This window comes from Solanum verrucosum, unplaced genomic scaffold (assembly GCF_900185275.1).
Source record: "Solanum verrucosum unplaced genomic scaffold, falcon-dt-bn FXZP01000121.1, whole genome shotgun sequence".
Classification (NCBI taxonomy): domain Eukaryota; kingdom Viridiplantae; phylum Streptophyta; class Magnoliopsida; order Solanales; family Solanaceae; genus Solanum; species Solanum verrucosum.
In genome coordinates, this window is record NW_026020509.1 from 356,494 (window position 1) to 376,875 (window position 20,382).

A 20,382-nucleotide genomic window follows, 5' to 3' on the forward strand; every position below is an offset into this window, starting at 1 on the left:
GGATATGCAAAATAAGTATTACTAATCACCTTGCTGTTTTGGTAGCTCCTTCGGAAAAGACTAATCCCATTTTGCGTGTTGATAAAAATGGAGTAGTATTTACTAGATTTATTTCTTTATCTACTTGTACTAAACTAGCAACCTTAGTGTGATGGATAATATTAATATTATTAGAGATGCTAGCAATATATGTAGTCAGTGGCGGATTCAGGATTTAAAGTTCGTGGGTGCCAAATAGACTTATCGATTAAATTAATTTTATATTTGATTGAAATATTCGTCTTTCGATATATATCATAAATCAATCAATAAAATATAAATAATAAGATATTACACTTTTATTGAGTATTTAATCAAATAAAAGAAAAGTCAAAGAAGTAATAATGTGATTAATTTAATTTAAGTCAATAACAATTATAAAAAAATAAAAAATTGTCCCAGCTGTTTTTCCATCAAATTTCTCAAAAAAATAGATACAAATGGGATTCGAACCCGCAACATCAGCTTTCTAAAGTTGCCCTCCTACCGTGGCACCACAAACCAGTTTTGTTCTGTGGGTGGCACACTTTATATTTATATAAATATTATATATATATACCTATGTATATATAGAGTTTCCGTCGAACTTCGGGGGTGGCGTGGCACCCCCACAGCCCTTCATAGATCCGCCACTGTATGTAGTTACTACCACTGATGCTTCTAACATTATTGCTGTTAGAAATGCTAATGTAGAACTATTTCAATTCCTCTTATAATTATAATATCCTAAAGTTATCTAATAATATTATTCCTATTACAAAAAAATTTGAATGTGTCAAAATAAGCTAAGTCGATAAATAAGTGAGTCATTGATTCACCCACAAGTTACTTGGATGAAATAAATTAAATTGAACTGGACTAAAAATTACAACATAATCCAATCTACTAAATTTTCAATTCTTTCCTTTTTTTCCTCACCCGATAAATTTTCATCCCTCTTATATTACGACTTTTATATAACATTTCAAATATTTTTTAAATTCATTTTATAACATATGAAATAAAATAAATTAACAAATTGAATTGAACTGAACTAAAAACTACAACATAATTCAATCTACAAATTTCTTACTAAATTTTCAATTCTTTCCTTTTTTCTCACCTAATAAATTTCTATCCCTCTTATATTATGACTTTATATAACATTTCAATTGTTTTTTAAATTCTTTTTATAACATATAAAATAAAAAAATATTAAAACAAATGATTAATAATTACTACTCCAAAAAAAAAAAAAATCCTAAAAATTGCCACCCCAGCATTTTGTCCTTTTTTTCCCACTAAAGTCGATTATCTCTCTTCCCAAACATCGCCTTCCCACCTACCCCGTATATCTTTAACCTCTATATACCCCCTACCCCTCCCGAGAGTGACACTATCCATACGTAACTACCTATACATATATATAATTTATACACTACATTCATCTCCGATCGATTGTTTTTCCCGATTCCGACGTTGCTTTCTTCGCCGGTAAGTTTCTCTATCTGCTGTGTATCGATACGAGTATAATTAGTTATTTAATCTGCGCAATTGCTAGATTTTGTATATGGATATGAAATAGGTTTGTATATGCCTTCGATTAAATCGACGTAGGAGAAATTATTGATGGGGCATAAGAAGCGAACCGTCGCTCCTCGCTCCAAACCCTCAAGTTCACCGGCGGCGGTCTCAGAAGATGGGTCACCGCCGTCGATTAATGCTGACCTAAAGCTAGTTTCAACGATTCCTTCAATTACGAATGGATCTTTGAGTAGAAACGATGCCCTAGCTGTAAATGATTATGAGAACAATAGTTCATCGTCTTCGGCTTCTTATGCTTCAATTAAGCTTGAATGTGAGCGTGCCCTAACGTCCTTGCGGCGTGGGAACCATACTAAAGCACTAAGGTTGATGAAGGACTTGTCTACTAAGCATGAAAATTCGCCTCATTCGGCACTGATTCACCGAGTCCAGGGCACAGTTTGTGTGAAGGTGGCTTCTATTATTGATGATCCTAATACGAAGCAGAGGCATTTGAGGAATGCAATTGAGAGTGCTAGGAAAGCAGTGTCACTGTCTCCGTACTCAGTTGAGTTTTCACATTTTTATGCTAATTTGTTGTATGAAGCAGCAAATGACGGGAAGGAGTACGAGGAAGTTGTGCAGGAGTGTGATAGAGCATTGGCAATTGAAAACCCCATTGATCCTGCAAAAGAGAGCTTACAAGAGGAGAGCCAACAGAAGATATCCTCACCTGAAGCTCGAATATCTCATATACATGGTGAGCTTCATAACTTGATTCAGAAGTCGAATTTTGCTTCCATTTCTACGTGGATGAAGAATATAGGTACTGGGGAGGAGAAATTCAGGTTAATTCCAATTAGGAGGGTGTCTGAGGACCCAATGGAATTGAGATTGGTTCAGGGAAGAAGGCCAAATGAAATTAAGAAGGCGACTAAGACACCTGAAGAGAGGAGAAAAGAGATTGAGGTTCGGGTAGCTGCTGCTAGGCTGTTGCAGCAGAAGTCAGAAACTGTCAAATCACAGAATGATGGAGATAAAGGTTTTGATTCCACTGCAGGATCGGGTCAGAGAGCAGGTGATAGGAGGAAGAGTGGAAATGCAAAGAAGAATGCTTCTTCCACGGAGAGAAGGAAGTGGGTGCAGTCATATTGGAATTCCATAAGTTTGGATGTGAAGAAAGAATTGCTTAGAATTAGAATTTCAGATCTTAAGACACATTTTACTGTTTCTAAGGATCATTTGGCTATTGAAGTACTTTCTGATGCTCTTCCATTTGCCGAGACCCATAAAACATGGGAGTTCTGGAGATGTTGCCGGTGCAATGAGATTTTTTCTGATTCTCAATCACACGTTCACCATGTTGTGCATGATCACATGGGAGCTTTGCTGCCTAAAATGCAGTCAGTTTTGCCTCAAAAAGTTGAGAATGAGTGGGCTGAGATGCTTCTGAACTGTTCTTGGAAACCATTAGATATTAATGCGGCAGTGAAAATGCTTGATAAGCAATCAAGATATCAAGGCCATGGTTTTCTAGATGAGACCTATGGAAGAGACGATGGGGAGGGGCCTAAGGATGGGTATTTGGAAGCTTTCTGCCATGAAGACGAATGGGATTCGTCCCCTAGAAGGAAGAAAGTAGGGGATCGACTCAATGTAAATATGGTTGAGAGCAGAAAAAATGATAAGATCTCAGATATCGACTATATGGATTGTGATGAAGATGGTGGTTCAAAGATTTGTTTACTTCCTGAAGACTTGCCACTGTCTGATGACCCTGAGCGAGCAAAGCTTCTTGAAAGAATCCGTGCTGTGTTTGAGGCTCTTATTAAAAATAAATATCTTGCTTCAACTCACCTCAGCAAGGTTATGCATTATGTGGTGGAAGAACTTCAGGGTCTTCCTTTTGGCTCTCAACTTCTTAACTACAATATTGATCAAAGTCCTCTGTGCATATGCTTTTTGGGTCCCGAAGAACTGAAAAAGGTATTAAAATACTTGCAAGAACTTTCTCATTCTTGTGGCTTAGGGAGGTACCCTGAGAAAATTGGTGCTGTGGATGAAACAAGCAATGGATGTCATGGAATTGACAATCTAGAGAAAATAGTTTTCAGTGAGGACAGCTCATGTTTGCTGTTTGATCAGCATTTCCTGGAGCGCAATCTTTCTCCCAGCTCATATCCTGATGCAGTTTCTAATGACAGAAATACAGCAATTTTGTCTGGTAATCAGTATCAAGATGGAGTTTTAGTTGACCCAGATGCATTACTGTCCTGGTTATTCACTGGTCCATCAAGTGTTGCAGCTTTGGCATCATGGACACGTGCAAGAGAAGAAAAAGGTCAACAAGGTATGGAAATTCTCCGATTGCTTGAGAAGGAGTATTACGACCTCCAGGGTTTGTGTGAGAGAAAATGTGAGCACCTAAGTTACGAGGAAGCACTGCAGGCAGTAGAAGATCTTTGCTTAGAAGAGGGTAAAAAAAGAGAAAATGAAACAGAATTTGTCCGACAAAGCTACGATTCTGTCTTGAGAAAGCGACGAGAAGAACTCACAGATAGTGCCAACGACACTACAATTATCAGCAATAGGCCTGAGTTGGATGCTATATCAAATGTTCTTAAGGAAGCAGAATCTCTCAATGTAAATCAATTCGGATTTGACGAAACTTACGGTGGTGGAACGACTCAATTTTGTGACTTGGAGTCTGGCGAAGAGGATGATTGGAGACTGAAGGACTACCTTCATCAGGTGGACTCTAGTGTGGAAGTTGCAATACAGAGACAGAAGGAACATATCTCCATTGAGGTTGGTGGATCAGTTATAGTCCAATGTTCTTTTTCTTTTTGGTTTTTCTGCATTGTTTGATTGTCGTTTGATCTTACAATTTCATGGATGCAGCTTAGCAAAATTGATGCATGGATCATGCGGGTGGTTTCGGGGATGCAGCAGTTGGAGTCGAAGCTTGAGCCGGCTTCTGCCCAAGATTACCGGCGAATTTTAGTGCCTCTATTGAAATCATTTCTGCGGGTATCTGCTGTTGTGATGTACCTATGTTGCTCTTAAAATCTTTTAGTGCTGTTTGTGCTCCTATCTTCTTGTTGTTTTGCCTTTCTCATTTTTTGTTAGATTAGGATGATTGTTTTTTTTTATTCTTAGGCACACTTGGAGGACCTGGCCGAGAAGGACGCTACGGAAAAATCTGATGCTACAAGGGAAGCTTTTCTGGCTGAACTTGCACGTGATTCCGAAAAGAGTTCAAGTGGGGGTAATGAGAAGTCTAAGCATGGCCATGAAAAAACAAAGGACAAGAAAAAGAAACAAGAGTATCGAAAAGCAAAAGATTTGAAGGTTTGAGCTGTGGGTCAGATTATTGTTTCTGAAGCAGTTGTTTATGTGTATTGCTGGGTGAAGGTATAACCTGTTTCCTCTTACCTGTGCAGCCTAACAGTGGTAACGAATTGCATGTGCTTCACCATGAGACTGTGGATCATGTGTATGTCTCTTCCTAGTTCCTGACAACATATTTCTCCATTTGCATACCCTCTAGTTAGGCATCTTAGCAAACCATTTACGGCCTTTAATATTTTCAAGTGTATGTTTTGGTGCAGCTCATCTCCACTTGCTCATGATGGAGATGATCAAGAGAGTGAAATTCCTCAAACTGGTAATTCCTTAGATCTACAGGAAGAGGAGTACAAACGTATGATTGAGCTTGAAGCCGAGGAAAGGAAGCTTGAAGAAACTTTAGAGTATCAAAGAAGAATTGAGAATGAGGCTAAGCTGAAACATCTGGCTGAGCAACATAAGAGAACTGCAAGAACAATACAAGAGAATATGGATGCAGCTACAAATCCCGAGTCTTATCCGTATCAAAAAATGAATCCTGACACTTACTTGAAGGGTTGTGATATTGATCAGAAAATCAATGAGCAATGGAAGAGTAGTGAGAAGGTTACACTCTGATTGGCTTTTTACTGTTAGAGAATTTTACATTCTGGATTCATTATATCGCTAAAAGTTAAAACTAAGGCCTCGAAATGCCTTGGAGTTATTATCGAGGATGCTGCTAAAATTTAGTTGGCCCTATGAAGTGATTGTAACATGTGACTTTCCTTGATGCAGAACAATGTACTATTGAACTGTGTAGAAGGTCTTTCAAAGAACTTTCCAGAAAGAATGGCACAAAGAGATGGTATTACCTTGATTTGTGACCGGAATAATTTATGCTTCCCAAATAATCTGTACCAAATGTTCCAGGGTTAGGATGATGTCATCTGAACATGCTATCATTTTTTCTCTTATTCAGGATTGTCAACCAAAGGAATTCCAGAGGATGGTATATTGATGTCTGATAAGCGATCTGGAAGAAAAGGCAGGCGCCAGAAAGATTCGTCTAAATTTAGTGAGGTGAATTATCAATCTGGTTCTTCTGAAAGGGAAAATACTGCAGTTAGTGAATCAAAAGCTCTGGATTCTTCACATGGTGAGCTGCAGTTGTTTGCTTAACTTTTATATATATTTGGCTGCTTCTGCTTTTCTGAATGATGACTTCTCTTTGCTTCTCCAACTTGATTGGGTGGTTGATGCTTTTGCATTTTATGCTAGTTGGTCTTATTTTTACTTGTAAAGGAAAGTTGGCAGTGTCAGAAATCACAGGGCATTTCCTGGTTTTAGAAAAAAATGAACAGTTTCATGGTGGATGACTGTGATGTAACCCATGATTAACTGTTCTTAGAAAGTGTTTGTTTTATAGTTCAAATTCGTTCTTGCTTCTTTATCATTTGGTCAAGTTCGAAACCCCTTGCCAGCGAAAGCAAGGGGTTTGCCTTCTGGGTCGAGCTCGTCGCACCAGGCTTGCCTAGTGCGGGTTACCTCTCCTAAGTGGTTTGCGAGCTATTGCATAGGAGCGGGGGTTTTACCCTGTGCGCACCCAAAGGGTGTAGCGGCTGCGGGTTTCCCTTGTCATCAAAAAAAAAAATAATCATTTGGTGTTCAGTAGTTTGCTAAATATGCAAGGTGAACGTGGGATCAATGTTAGTGCCTAACGTTGGAAAAAGCTCCGGGATTGTTGAGGAATGACATTCATGTGATAACTCCGCCTGTGTGGTAGTTAATGTCTTCTCTATAACACAGCTGGTCCCAAGCCCGGAGAAAGGAGGAGGGTTGTTTTGTTAACCCAATGACTAAAACACAAAATATCTTTTAAATATTGAAACAAAGAGTTCATTTATTCAATTGATCAAAGATAGATTACTAGGTTTAAAATGTTATGATGGTTTTTAGCTTTTAGAGTTGGTACTTTTTGGGTCGATTTTGCTCTTATAAACTGTCACTTATAAAATTAGACCACATCCTGTATTTGAATCTTTGTAACAAACAAATCTATCTGAATCTTTGAAACAAACAAATCTATGCCCAAGCTAATTTCTGTTTGTGTTAGTAACAGTGATTGGTGAACTCAATCATCTCTTTCCATTTCTTCATTGGTTAAACTTTAAAGGAACAAGTTATCTTGGTTCAGATAAGTTATATAGTAATTGTGGCATTACTGTGTCATACTCAAGCTGTGTATTATGCTGTAGCTAAACAGTGAGAGCACAATTAAATACCAACTCTATGAATAAATTTGGTGGAGTCACTTTCTATAAAAGAAACTTTAGGAGTTGCACTCAGTTTTGGGCCAAATTGAGACCCTATCCCTTTTTGATCGCCCATAATCCTCTGTAGATTTTTTAAAAAAAAAACAAGCTGGTGGGTGTAAATAGGTGCTCTTCCAATATTTTTCCTTGAAATTTAAACTACAAACTGTTCTATGATCTGCTTCTGTTGAAGTGAACTAAATTCATTACCATTTGATTTCAACCCCAGAAAATAATGGTACCAGAGATAGTGGAACAAAGACATTGAGACAGCTACATGTGGAAGAGGATGATGAAGAAAGGTTCCAAGCTGACCTTAAGAGAGCTGTACGCCAAAGTCTCGGTATGTCTATTTATTTTTCATTTCTGGGAACAAGTTCCCAAGATAGTTTTAATGTTTGTTAACCTAGGGTGCTCTTTATTTTTTGGGGAATTAGTAGTCTAGGCTGTTCTCTATCTGTATATAGTTCACTGCTCAAGCTTGATGATCAGAAGACTACTTATCTACCCTAAAGTTATCAGTTTCAAAAAAAAAAAACTTATCTACTCTCTGTTTTTCCCATCTGTCAAATTAAAACCCTTTCTAATGGTTTCTGAAGGAAAGTGACGTGCAATAGCTTGAAAACTGGTGGCGGCTTTTGTTCTTTCATTTGGCTTGAAGAATTAACTGCTTTAATATTTTCCATGTCCTGATTGTTCAAGTGACTTCTGTCCTCATTCTCTTCTTTTATGTCAGATGCATTCCATGCACATCAGAAATTTCCCTTGATGGCAAGTTCAGGGGCACAGAGGATGATCTCTGAAACAGGAGATTTGGGTAATGAAATTAGTTTTGGAAATGTCAAAGAAATGGATGATGTATATGGCACTGGGCTAAAGAATGAAGTTGGAGAATACAATTGCTTTCTAAATGTCATTATACAGGTTAGCAATGCTTACAAGTGCTAATCCATTGTTTTATATTATTATAGACATTATCTTTGTTTGTCGTGCTCCCAATTTTCTTCTATTTCAAGTGCCTTCTCTGATTTTTCTTGTTTTCTTGCCACATTTTAGTCATTGTGGCATCTAAGACAATTTCGAGATGGTTTTTTGCGAAGATCATCATCAGAACATGATCATGTGGGTGATCCATGTGTGGTATGTGCTTTATATGACATATTCACTGCTTTGAACACGGCTTCAACTGAGATGCAGAGAGAGGCTATTGCTCCTACTTCTCTGAGAATTGCTCTCAGCAACCTTTATCCCGACAGTAATTTCTTTCAGGAGGTAAATGCGAAACACTATCGAGTGCTTCATAATTTACTAGGACTCAGCTTCTTTGAATCCAATTAACGAAATATTGACTTACAGGCTCAAATGAATGATGCTTCTGAAGTACTAGGTGTAATATTCGATTGCCTGCATCGATCATTTACATCAACTTTAGGTGGTTCAGATGCTGAATCTGCAGATAGCAGCTGTACGGGCTCTTGGGATTGCTCAAGTAGTGCTTGTACTGTGCATTCTCTTTTCGGGATGGATATTTTTGAACGGATGAACTGCTATAATTGTGGATTGGAGTCTAGACATCTGAAGTACACATCGTTCTTTCATAATATTAATGCCAGTGCTCTCCGAACAATGAAGGCATGCTCTGTTGTTCTTTTAGGCAATTTTGTGATGGCACTTCAGTTTCCATTCAGTAAATTTATCTTTTTAAGTTCAACAAGGGACATTGTTTGTATAATGAGCAATGTTCTTTACCATTATCGTGAGGAGTGGGGGGAACTAATTTGCTCATTTTACAGAGTATTTTGTTCTTTCCTTTCAGGTTATGTGTCCAGAAAGCTCGTTTGACGAGCTTCTGAATCTTGTTGAGATGAACCATCAGTTGGCTTGCGATCCTGAGGTTGGTGGATGTGAGAAACTTAACTATATTCATCACATTCTCTCTGCTCCACCACATATTTTCACAACGGGTAACTAGTTCTGATGTTTCCCCCTTCCCTCCTTTCTCTAATTTTTTTGGTTGCCAATGGGTAATGTAAATTTTTTAAGAGAATCTATTTGTTTCTAATGTGACTTGTTTCTTCCTCCCCGCAGTTTTGGGTTGGCAGAATACTTGTGAGGATGTAGATGACATAAAAGCGACATTATCAGCTTTATCTACTGAAGTGGACATCGGCGTCCTTTATCGTGGTCTTGATCCGAAAAACAAACATCGCTTAACTTCTGTGGTAATGTTTCTTTTCTTTTGTCTGCTGACTTTTTTCCTTTTATGTATTGCTAGGGAATTAGTATTGAAAATCCCTTAACCAGTTCGAGACAAAATATAATCAAGTCACTGGCACTGAATATACAAATCCATTCATATTTCAGATAATTCCTGCTCCAATTTTGAAAAATCTCACATGTTCCTTGTCAATGTTATATATATTCATAAAACCATGCCAATTGGTTTTTGTTCTAAAAATAGTACATGCCAGCTGGTTCATTTTTATTTTTTACGGTTTCAACCAATTGAGGATTACTTTCTGTCATCTTTCATGAAAGAAGTACTTGTGATATTGTGCCCTTTTTTATACATAAAGCCGTATTTTTATGATTGATGCTTAAATGCGACTATTTGGTCAGCACAGGTTTATTCCATTTTTTTGGGTATTTCCTTGTTTGTGTCAACAACATATACTGTTTTCCACCCAGAGTTTGGGTCAAAACATATCTCAAATAATATAGCTCTCTCGGTTTGTTCCCATGTGCAGATTTTTCTCTATTAATCCTGAATATGTTTGAGATTGTTTTTTTTTTAATAAAAAAAATAGAACTTATCTGCATATGTTTAAGCTAAATGTATCTTTCATGTTGCTAGGTTGAATATAAGAATCACTTTGTAGTACTTTTGGGTGTTGAACCAAGTTCAGTTTGTATTTTAACAAGTGTCTGTTTAATTCTGATGTGATATGTGTCTAAAGATGGATACTTTTATGACTCAACATTTCTTTCTTTCAGGTTTGCTACTATGGACAGCATTATCACTGTTTTGCCTACAGTCATGATCGTGGACAGTGGCTCATGTATGATGACAAAACCGTAAAGGTAATATTCTGTTTCTTCCTATTTTTCCTTGTTATCTTTTGAATAAGATTTTGTTATTATGGATATTTTTATTCAGGTAATTGGTGGCTGGGATGATGTTCTCGTTATGTGTGAAAGAGGGCATTTGCAACCGCAGGTCCTTTTCTTCGAAGCTGTAAACTAGTCCAGCCAGCAAATGGTACCTCTCTAATAGTCAAAAGATGATCTGGATCAGCGTTGGTTTCTTTGAAGCTGTAATCTATTTCAGCTTAGAAAAATACCTCCCTAAGCTGCAATGAAGATGTGCAACTGTGCTTTTCCATTCAATTGCCAAAGGCAATGACGATATTGTGCACTGTTGATCCGCAAAGTTACAAAATTGTGTAAGAAACTGTACTATACCATCAGAAATTTGTTGACGGGATGAAGAGAAAATAGGAGTAGTTGGCCTGATAGCGAGAAAAACTTCTTCAAATATGTTTATCATGGTGGAAGTTATCAGAGGATTGGGAAGAAAAATTTAAGTTATGGTGCTGTTGATACTTGGTAAGCACTGGCAAAATCAAAGATTTGCGTCATCTGAAAATTTTGGAATCCTTACAATAAGGTGGCGTGGTTGAAGAAAGTAGTAGTTGCCACCAGTTTCGTAGTCACGAGGAACATGTAGATGTTTGATTTCTGAGATATTGCTTCTGTACACAGGTAATGAATCATATTATCTTTCACTTCCAATGTAAGCAAGTCTGTATAGATTGGCAATTGGTCTGTAGTCTCTTAGTGATGCAGTCAAATAGTAAGTCTTCTATACACTCTATATTTATTTTGTTGTTTCCTCTTTGAGGGAAAAGAATTTTGAGTGCCCAGAAGTTATGGGAACTTTGTATTACGGATGTCTACGATATTTAATGAAAGGGAAGACACCATATTTGCTCGTCAAGCAGAAAAGCCGTTCGACTTGTAACTTCTGGGTTTTTCTAGGGTACCGGTATTTTTTTTTTCTTCCTCTGAATGTGTTGCTCTGTATTTTAATTGTATTTTCTTTAATGCTTTGCAACTGTTTCTGATAAGTATCTTTGTCACTTTTGAATTCTCAAAAGAAAAAAAGCATCTTTGTTACTTTTTGTAAACCATGTTGTGTTTTTTTGGGAGAATTGTTTTTTGGGTTACTTACAGTTTCTTTTTTTAGTTTTATGGCTTTTTTGCAAGAGATTTTCTTCTTTCATTTTGTAGGTGGCCAAAAGATCTTAATTCCTCTAAATTTATCAAGTGAATCGTTATTTTTTTATTATTTTCTTCTTTCTCCTAAAAAAATTAAAAATATTCTGTCTTAACCATTAAAACAGTTTGGATTTTATTCGGGTTTGTAGTTTTCCTTCTATAAAACCAATTCCTAATGAGGTGAAATCAAAACACAAAAAAAAATCCTTGGATTTTAACATAGGATGAATGAAGAAAATGAAGCATATATATTATTAATCGACTACGAAAGATGCATCCCAATCATTCAACAACAACACTTCCTCTAGACCTCTACAGTCTGAGGCTGGCAAATCTACCATTGAAGTTAGGGGTTCTACATAAGCCAGTAGTTTTGGCTCAATCTTATATTCATGTTAAGAAATACACTTAGTATGCATAAAAAAACTCATCCCAAATCCACTTGTTATCCTATCTTAGAATTCAGAATTTGTAAGCTTAAAATCTTGAATTCGCCTCTAGTCCTGGAGCCCTGAATTTAGATCATATAAGCCTTGTATTGTATGAACCACAATATGGGCACTTATGATAGTGCCAGTGGAAGGAAGCAGTTCCTCTCTTCTGACAATCATTGCATAATATAACCTGTATGTAACCTTCTCGATGTCAAGAGGATTGATATCACATTAACCCCAATTCAAAAGATATTCATACATGGAAACAAAATAATCCCTTTGTTTCAATTTGTTTGTCTGGTTTTGATTTAGCACGAAGTCTAAGAAAGTAAAGAAAGCTTCTTAATACTATGGTTTTAAACTAAAGATATGTTAATGTACCAAAATGTTCTTTAATCTTGTGGTCTTAAACATGTCATGTGGAAAATTGAAATTAAAAAGTAGCCGAAAAAGGGAAGAAACATTCTTTTTGAAACGGAGGGAGTATGATTTAAATGAACCTGAATCTGGCCAGCGTACTCCTCGGGAATTTTTTCCTCAGACAGAAATGCATCTAACATCTCAAAGAGCACCTGAAATTAAGCACCAAATGTGCTGCATAGTCAATACATTTTCTAACCATGAACCAGTCTAATGAGCTATCGCGCTAAATAGTTTGCTGACCTTCACGTCCCCAATTGTCTTGCTACAGATTGGGCATGTGTAATGCGTAAAAGTGTAGTCCTAAGATGTGTATTTAGAGAAAAAGAGAAAGGAAGAAAAGATCAGCAGTACAATCTGAAAGATCCTGTAAGTTTGGTTAAGTAGGGAACTTTGTATGAGTCTAATACCTGAAAACATGTTGAGTGCATGAAATGACCACAAGGAAGTTGTTTAACTGGGGTAGCTGAAGTGAAAATGTCCTCATGACAGATTGGACAGTTATCCTCCAAGCAGTTCTCTCGACATGTATGAATAGAGAGAGACTTCGATAACAAGCAAGCGTTGCAGGTCATGCAATGAAAGACTTTAACGCCTAATCCCTCCCCCACTCGGCACAAATTGCAGAAAGGGCAGTGGTATATCTGTCTGTTCAAAAAGTTGTATGCCTGAATTAGTGAATGAAGCACTTTGCTGGAGCAGAAGTAATTCTAGTCTATGAAGTTCGAAATAACTGTCTTTTGTACTCATTACAAACAACAAGAGCTCCTTTCTTTTCCTTTATTTTTTTCATGATGGGAAATGGAGAAGGGATTATGAACCCTCACCAACAAGGTGAAAATTCAGGTAGCCAACCTACTGAGCTACTAAGATTTCCCCAAAAAGAGTTCGTTGTTTTTATGACCATAGTTCATGCCTATAGCTTTCTTACTTAAACATTCTAAGAAAGTTCCACTTTTTTGCTTACTCATTTTGTGTCTTGTACTCTTACCACTGCACAAGGAACTAAAATAGGACTTATTTGAATAAACACTATGATTCTCTTAGGTGTGCTACTTGGTATATATTTCTCGCTTTAAGCCTGTGAAGATATGACCCTTGGGATTAACCCCAAATGCTAGCTCTTGAACGGAGGATAGGCCAAGAATATACAATTATTCGATGAGCGGACATAATCCCCACAAGATCAAATGTAAACCTGATTCACTCACCTGTCGTCATCAAACACTTTGCATATTCTGCAATAGTATTTAGCCATGGAGAAATTGTTGCAAGTAAGAGTTAAGCAACTGGGACAGATAGGTTGCATCTTCAAGCATTTCATGCACATCATCTGGGTGATAGATTTTCTGCAAGCATGGTCATAACCAGAGTTGGGATATGTTAACCAGCAGAAAAAAAAAGTAAGTCTTTACCAATAGGCATGAAGAGCAAGTGCATCCCACTCACACCTGTCCAGACAATGGTCAGTAATTTCATCATGACATCGTACACATGGAAAGAGCTCATTACAACATGGAGCAAGTAGCTTGCAGTTCCTCTTGTAATGCTTGCAACCAAAAACTGATTCTGTTTTATCATGAAATGACGGACATTGACCAGTGATTTTCTCCTTATCCTTTGCAGTAGCAACCTCTGAATGAGACTTCTCCTGTGTCAAAATCCATTGACTGAAAGAAATCCTTGTAATGTCAAGTCAAATAAAAGAGGCAGAAGAAATAAACTGAAATGTAGAGAAAAGAAGAAAAGTAGAGGTGCTTAAGTGTTACGATAGTCCAGAGGAAAATTGACTTTGTTTTTCCTAACATTCACTGGTAAAAGTTCAATTCTTTGTCATCCTGGATACCTCCGTTGTATTATCACTGAACATTGTAAGTTCTAACATACATTATTTAAGTGCATTCGAACAATTTTAGGAGCTACTAAAATTCAGGAAAAGAACCAAAAAACTAGATTATGCAGGAACCAGTTTTCCGGTTCTCTCTGATTGGTGCCACAATTGCCAATCTTGATCCAATAGCAACCACTACATGGAAATCATGGTGAAACCAGGACTAGAGACTGAACTGATGATGTACATGTATTATGAACTTATTCAGTTATCTATAATACTATTATGCATTATCATACTTATGATACTGGTAATTATGTAACCATATATGGCTTCTTCCCAAGAAACAAATCAAAGGATAGAAGTTGAAAATGTATTTGCCTCATTAGCAAGCTCTGCATGAGGTGTGATTTCTTTACAGAATCCAAAGAGGAGTCGCCTGATACTCTTCTTATTGCGTCAACCAGCTTGTCTTGAGTCAGCATTAGATGGTGCTCCTTGTGATCCTTTTGCTTTGACTGCTCATATAATTTTATATCCTGACAAGTTGTTTCTTTTTTATTAGCAATGTCTGTTGTGTCATTGCATCTTTTCTTGTCAACATCAGTAGAATGCTGAGTTATATCTATGGCTCGATTAACATTTTTGTTTCCCTTGGCATTCTGGGATTTATCTGCAGTGAAAAGTCCAGATTGATCTAAATCATGATCAGCAGACTCTGTCGATGAAAAGTTCTCCCCTTTCTCGTGGCAGACGCTTGAACTCCTGAAATCATCTCTTGACAAATATGTAGACACAACTTCTAAAGGATCAACAGCCAATGCAAGAGAAAGCTTTGATCCCTTTTCTGCGTTTACACTCTCATCTCTTTTTATACCTTCCCACCACTCTCCCAGCCACTCAAAAAACTTTGTATTCTTTGTGACTTTACGCCAGATTGACACAATGCCATGTTGTTCTTCTGGTGTTAGAGATGCCATCAACCAGGGAATCATTTCTTGTAGATTCTCCGCGTTGGTTCGTCCAAGCATGTCTCCAATAATCTTTTCTTGTTCCTCAACAGAAAAATGTTCTTTGAATAGTGGCCAAAGTTCAACTTCTTCACGGTAGATGTGGTCAGTGAGTGTTTTATGCATAGATATGCATGTATCATGTAGATTTAAGCACAACCTTTTGTATTTCAGCTTATTACTGTCAATCATATCCACATAACCTTGCAAACTGGTGATCTCATTTAAGATGATAGAAATTCTATCGAATTGCTCAACCTCCAACTTATGGTCAATGCCATACGAATGGCTGACATTTTGGAGCTGTCCCTTAGATTCCAAGGCAGGAAAGGCAATTTCATCCTCGGACTTACTATGCAGCTGATATAGAAATCGTACGTGATGGAAATGTCTTTCAAATTCAGCAAGGAGTCCCACATCTTCAGCCAACTTAACTGACAGAGAAAGAGCATACTGCAAATCTTTTTTCAGGGCTTTGTGGAAGAAATGGAAAAAGTCAATTGGTTTTACATCAAGACTGGATAATCTCATACCATCAACAGCAGTTTCAGGAAGGCAGAACAAGTCATTCAGTGAATCCGAGAAAAATATACGAAGATTGATCCCATTAGAATAAGGTGTATCATGCTTCCCAAGGTTGTCAAGTGTTGAAGGGTGATAAGGTCTATCAGGGGATTGCATTTCCGAGTGCGAGGAAGAACTTCCAGAATTCTTGCTCCACTTTTCAAACAAATAGCTTCTGCTACTGAACATTTCTTCTAAATCTTTTCTAAACTTCTCAACTGAGATTTTGCCTGAATAACCCATCCGAACCCACTCATATAAAAGAGTAGCAAAGGACTTGTTAACTACAGCAGATTCCAACTTTATATTGTTCAACATCATTTTGGACTCGTCCTCGGATAAATGAGCAGAGAACCAAATAATCATGCACTTTAGCAACCCAAGTGGCAACATATGCAGGCTCATGTACAATAACCAAAGCTGCAATTCATGACTGCAGGTCTCTCTAATGAACACAAACACCTAAAAGAAACCAGAGGAACAGAAGTCAACATAAATATCATTTCTAAAGGCATGCCATTTGCCTGCTATGTTTGAGCATCATCATGTTGTGGTAAAACTACAGCTGGAAAGACAGCGTACCTCGGTTTCTAGAAACTGCAGCTTTTTGTTCATCCTCCCAACAAATAGTTCCACTTCCTGGCAAAGCATATCTACAAAAACCTTTATTTGTATCTCCCCATGCAGCTTATAGTATAGCAATCTCTGCAGTTCTTCAATTTGACTTCTTTCAATAAATTGTTCATGAAAAGTAGAAAGGGCATCCGTGTTCAATTGATCTACCAAGGGATAGTAGATTTGATCCAGTGCATTGCTGTAAATTAAAGCAACACTCAGGAAAAAAAATCACATTGAGTTTTTATCAAGTAGAAGAATTTAGCTGAGAAGTTACTACCTGTAGAATGTGAAAACATCTGCAAAAAACTTCAACTGTGTAATCACTGACAACAAGGTTGAAACACAAAGCGAGCTTCGTAGTTGATATAGTTCCTCCATAATTACTCTTAGATCTCGTGTTATAGCAGCATGCCAGATATGAAAACCATCAATTGGATTATGTTCTTCTGAAGCCTTCTGGTGCTGCATTTCCTTGCACTGAACCAGCAGCACATCCATTTCAAATATGTACTTCATATTGGCTTTTCCATAATGAAATTTAGCGCCTTTTCCATCTTTTATGCAGGACCGGGAAGATTCTTCCTTGTTATCATCAAGCCATGAGATGAACACCTTCAAAATTTGAAGAAAAATATTGTTAGATCGATGACTTAGGACTTTACACTTAACAATATCGATGGAGAATTACTTTAAATCTACCTCTTGAATAAGTTTTTCTTCAGGTAAGACTATATGTATGAAATTCAGAAAGTATGTCTTTTCATGTGAAGAAAGACTAGCTGTTAGCCATGGCATAAAATCCTCCAGTATCATAAGAGGAACACTACATAGGTATTGCCAAACGAGCCTAGCCTGCTCTTCGGAAGAGAATTTCTCCATCATCAACGGAAAAATCTGCATAGAAATTTTATTTTCAGAAGAAAGGGACTATTCAGATGAAAAATTGAGATTGAAGATTTGGCAAATTACCTGCTCCTCTTCTTTTAGCATATGCTGAGAAATGGTTGTTTGGATGGTACCTATGCTACATGTTAGTTCATTAAACAACACGGAAACCCCCTCTTTCTCCTTTTGTAAGCGATCCAAGCAATCGAAGATGGAACTGAACAGAACATCTATACTATTGTGTTCAAGTGAATATGTGAAGACCACATTCTTCACTTGTGCATCTAGTGCTTGAAAAAGGACCTGTCAATGTTAATATTCAGATTTTAGCTTAACAAAATCTGAAACACGTAATATCTTAACAAATGCTAGTACTTTTATCAAAACTATCAGTGAGCTGAGTAAACAACAACAACAACATATCCAGTGTAATTCCATAACTGAAGCAATAGAAACAACACATAGCACTAAATTGAAGATTAAGATAGTAGGAGAGTAATAATCACAATATTGAAAAGGGAAACTAGACAAGGCTCGACCTACTAACCTTCTACCCTAATCCTCATCCTCCATATCTTCCTATCTAGGGTCATGTCCGAGGTTAGCTCCAAGTGAGTCATGTCTTGTCTAATCACCTCTCCCCAATACTTCTTCTGCCTACCTCTACTACTCCTAATACCCATTATAGCCAACTTCTCTACCTTCAGTGAGCTGAGTATACTGCTAAAAATGACTTTTCTTGGTACAACTGGTGCAGTTTGTTAGTGGCGTTTTGTCAAACACTACTAACTTAAGCCAGAAAGTCACAATTTGATACAAAAAAAAGTACATGGATATCAGCAGGTAAAAATCATGAGTCAATTCACTAGAATTACAAGTTTGTGTAATAATTAGAGACCTCTCATTCTTCAGTACTCTAGTAATAATTCAAGTAGCATTGTTGTAACTGTGCCCTTAACATAAAGGGGTCTTAGCTCTCTCCAAATGTTTCACACAATTCAAATATGAAGAACTAAACACACCAAGAAGTCAAAGGGGGTTCAACAGAGCAAGGACGTGTTTTCCCCCTTTTTCAGTGAAAAATATGTTTTTTTGGTGTTTACAACAACATACCTAGTGTAATTCCACAAGTAAGGTCTAGAAAGGTACGATGTACGTAGACCTTAACCTACCTTTGTGGGATAGAGATATGGTTTCCGATAGTCCCTCAGGCTCAAAAAGTGCAATCAAAGCAGGATATAAAGGAAAGTAACAACAACAACAAAACAGCAAGATAAACAACGAAATTGAAGTAACAATAAGCAATAAAAATGAAGAAATAACATATGATCATTTGACAGTGTTAAAATAAAATACATAAGGATTGTAAAAAAAAAAAAAAAAGTTCTAATCTCTGCAGAATTCAATATTTTACCTCATCTTCAGCAACACAATGATACTTATAAACAATCTTCAAAAAGTGTAACCGCTTACAAAGTTGATCAACTACTTCACCACCACTATCCAATGCTTCAACCGCAACACAACGAATTTGATCAAGCTCAATTTCAACAGCCTTATGAGAAAGAACGAAAAACAGAATCGGCGAATCAACTAATAGTTTCACAAAATCATCAACAACAACAGAAGCAGAACAAGATGGCAAGGCAAGAGTGTCGTCATCATCTTCCTTACCACCCATTTACTACCACCTGTGTCATGAATGACAAACAAAGACCAAATTGGTAGTAGTAATTTCAGCATTGAAAATGATTCAATAATAGATTAATTGGTTTGTTTTTGGCTCTTTGCTTCTTCTTTTTTTGGTGCAGACAGGCCTATTTGGTGCCTCTTCAAAGTTCAAATATTTATTTGTTTATTTGACATGCCAATACTACTAGTATTTTATTTGTTACGTGTCTGTTAATAAAATTTTGATGTTGTTGATTTGGTATTTTGGTTTGATGTGAAGCTTACCTAACGACTATTATTGCCTCGCGCCTTCTGAGACTTGACATGGTACGATAGATATCGAATTATTATATTAAAATAAAAAAATGAGATTTTTTATATTGTTATTTTGGAATTATAGTATTTGTTATTTATTATAATTTTCTTTTGGTATTTTGTAAGATATTTAGTATTTCTTAAAAAAATGCTGAAATACAGAAATACTATAATTACATATATAGTATTATAATACTAAAAAGTTTGTAACTTAGTATGAGGACGAATAATTGTTTTGACGTTGCGATTTTGACTATTTTATCTTAATTGAAATGTCTTTTTTTGTGTAATTGATTAACGAAGGAGATTGATTGTATTTTCTTTTGAATATTGTATACGTGTGTTAGGTGATAGTATGGTATAATTGAGACATTTTTTAAAGAGCGAAAATCATAATTCTCTATTATACGTAAGTCAAAGTCGAACAAATTATGATTATTGATTTACCAAACCGCAAAATATCAAAATCAAACTTGAAAATGTCGAACCATACAAATTAATTTGTATGATAATGATATACTCCTTTATTTTTATTTTTGAGAATCGAAATTATCAAACTATAGTTTTAAATATCGTACCATGCCACCCTAATTATTAATACTCGCATGAGCAAAATTAATAATTTATCAAATTCAGTTAATAAAACTTTGTTCAGAATTGTCAGGACTGAAGAGAGTAATACGAGAATGATTAGCAATGTTTTATTTGTTAGAGATTTTACAAAATATAATTAAATGACATATTTCGTATCAAAATTTATTTATACACAACAATGTCAAAACATTTTATAAATAAATTTTACGGAAAAAGGTCTGAAAAATATTCTAACTTTGGCAGAAATTGTTGTTACGATACCAAACTTTATGGGAGACCTTTTACCCCTGCACTATTTAATAGTGTATTTAAAAGATATATATATGTGCCCACGTGGATTTATAGTGTGTAATATTATAAAGTTTATTATTTACCTCTTAATCCAAATTTGAAATAATAATTAAATTTATTTTAATGGTTCAAGAATACACGAGTTGTAATTACCAAATAAATCAAAGGTGGGAGTAATAGAGCTATGCATTGTGATGAAAATAGATAAGCTACAAGTGAGGGGAAGATATATCATATATAGTTTTATAATCAAAGATATGTATTTTTATAACTAATTCTAAGTAATG

The 20,382-nt window shown here is 36.3% G+C and overlaps 2 protein-coding genes across 2 annotated transcripts; one reads left to right on the forward strand and one right to left on the reverse strand.

Moving 5' to 3' along the window:
- The first annotated feature begins 1,458 nt into the window (after window positions 1–1,458).
- LOC125809772 (uncharacterized) lies at window positions 1,459–11,181 on the forward strand. Its single transcript, XM_049489373.1, has 15 exons — window positions 1,459–4,350; window positions 4,444–4,572; window positions 4,702–4,893; window positions 4,986–5,038; window positions 5,154–5,496; window positions 5,668–5,737; window positions 5,852–6,028; window positions 7,414–7,527; window positions 7,921–8,108; window positions 8,241–8,456; window positions 8,541–8,816; window positions 9,001–9,148; window positions 9,273–9,406; window positions 10,179–10,265; window positions 10,342–11,181. The coding sequence occupies exons 1-15, from the start codon at window positions 1,648–1,650 to the stop codon at window positions 10,426–10,428; spliced, it is 4,917 nt and encodes a 1,638-aa protein (XP_049345330.1). The 5' UTR covers window positions 1,459–1,647; the 3' UTR covers window positions 10,429–11,181.
- A 787-nt stretch (window positions 11,182–11,968) lies between these two features.
- LOC125809763 (zinc finger protein BRUTUS-like At1g74770) lies at window positions 11,969–18,905 on the reverse strand. The gene is made up of 12 exons (XM_049489361.1): window positions 18,639–18,905; window positions 17,309–17,527; window positions 17,039–17,233; window positions 16,617–16,951; window positions 16,304–16,535; window positions 14,529–16,183; window positions 13,768–13,986; window positions 13,528–13,665; window positions 12,727–12,964; window positions 12,560–12,619; window positions 12,397–12,468; window positions 11,969–12,086 (listed from the first exon to the last, which is right to left on the reverse strand). The coding sequence occupies exons 1-12, from the start codon at window positions 18,903–18,905 to the stop codon at window positions 11,985–11,987; spliced, it is 3,732 nt and encodes a 1,243-aa protein (XP_049345318.1). The 3' UTR covers window positions 11,969–11,984.
- Between the last annotated feature and the right edge of the window lie 1,477 nt (window positions 18,906–20,382).

Coding starts and splice junctions, on each gene's coding strand:
- LOC125809772 (XM_049489373.1), top strand. CDS start 1,648: ATGGGGCATAAGAAGCGAACCGTCGCTCCTCGCTCCAAACCCTCAAGT. Junction 4,894..4,985: donor GAAAAGCAAAAGATTTGAAG/GTTTGAGCTGTG, acceptor TTACCTGTGCAG/CCTAACAGTGGTAACGAATT. Junction 8,109..8,240: donor TTCTAAATGTCATTATACAG/GTTAGCAATGCT, acceptor GCCACATTTTAG/TCATTGTGGCATCTAAGACA.
- LOC125809763 (XM_049489361.1), bottom strand. CDS start 18,905: ATGGGTGGTAAGGAAGATGATGACGACACTCTTGCCTTGCCATCTTGT. Junction 16,536..16,616: donor GATGTTTTCACATTCTACAG/GTAGTAACTTCT, acceptor TTTAATTTACAG/CAATGCACTGGATCAAATCT. Junction 13,666..13,767: donor ACTGACCATTGTCTGGACAG/GTGTGAGTGGGA, acceptor CCATGCTTGCAG/AAAATCTATCACCCAGATGA.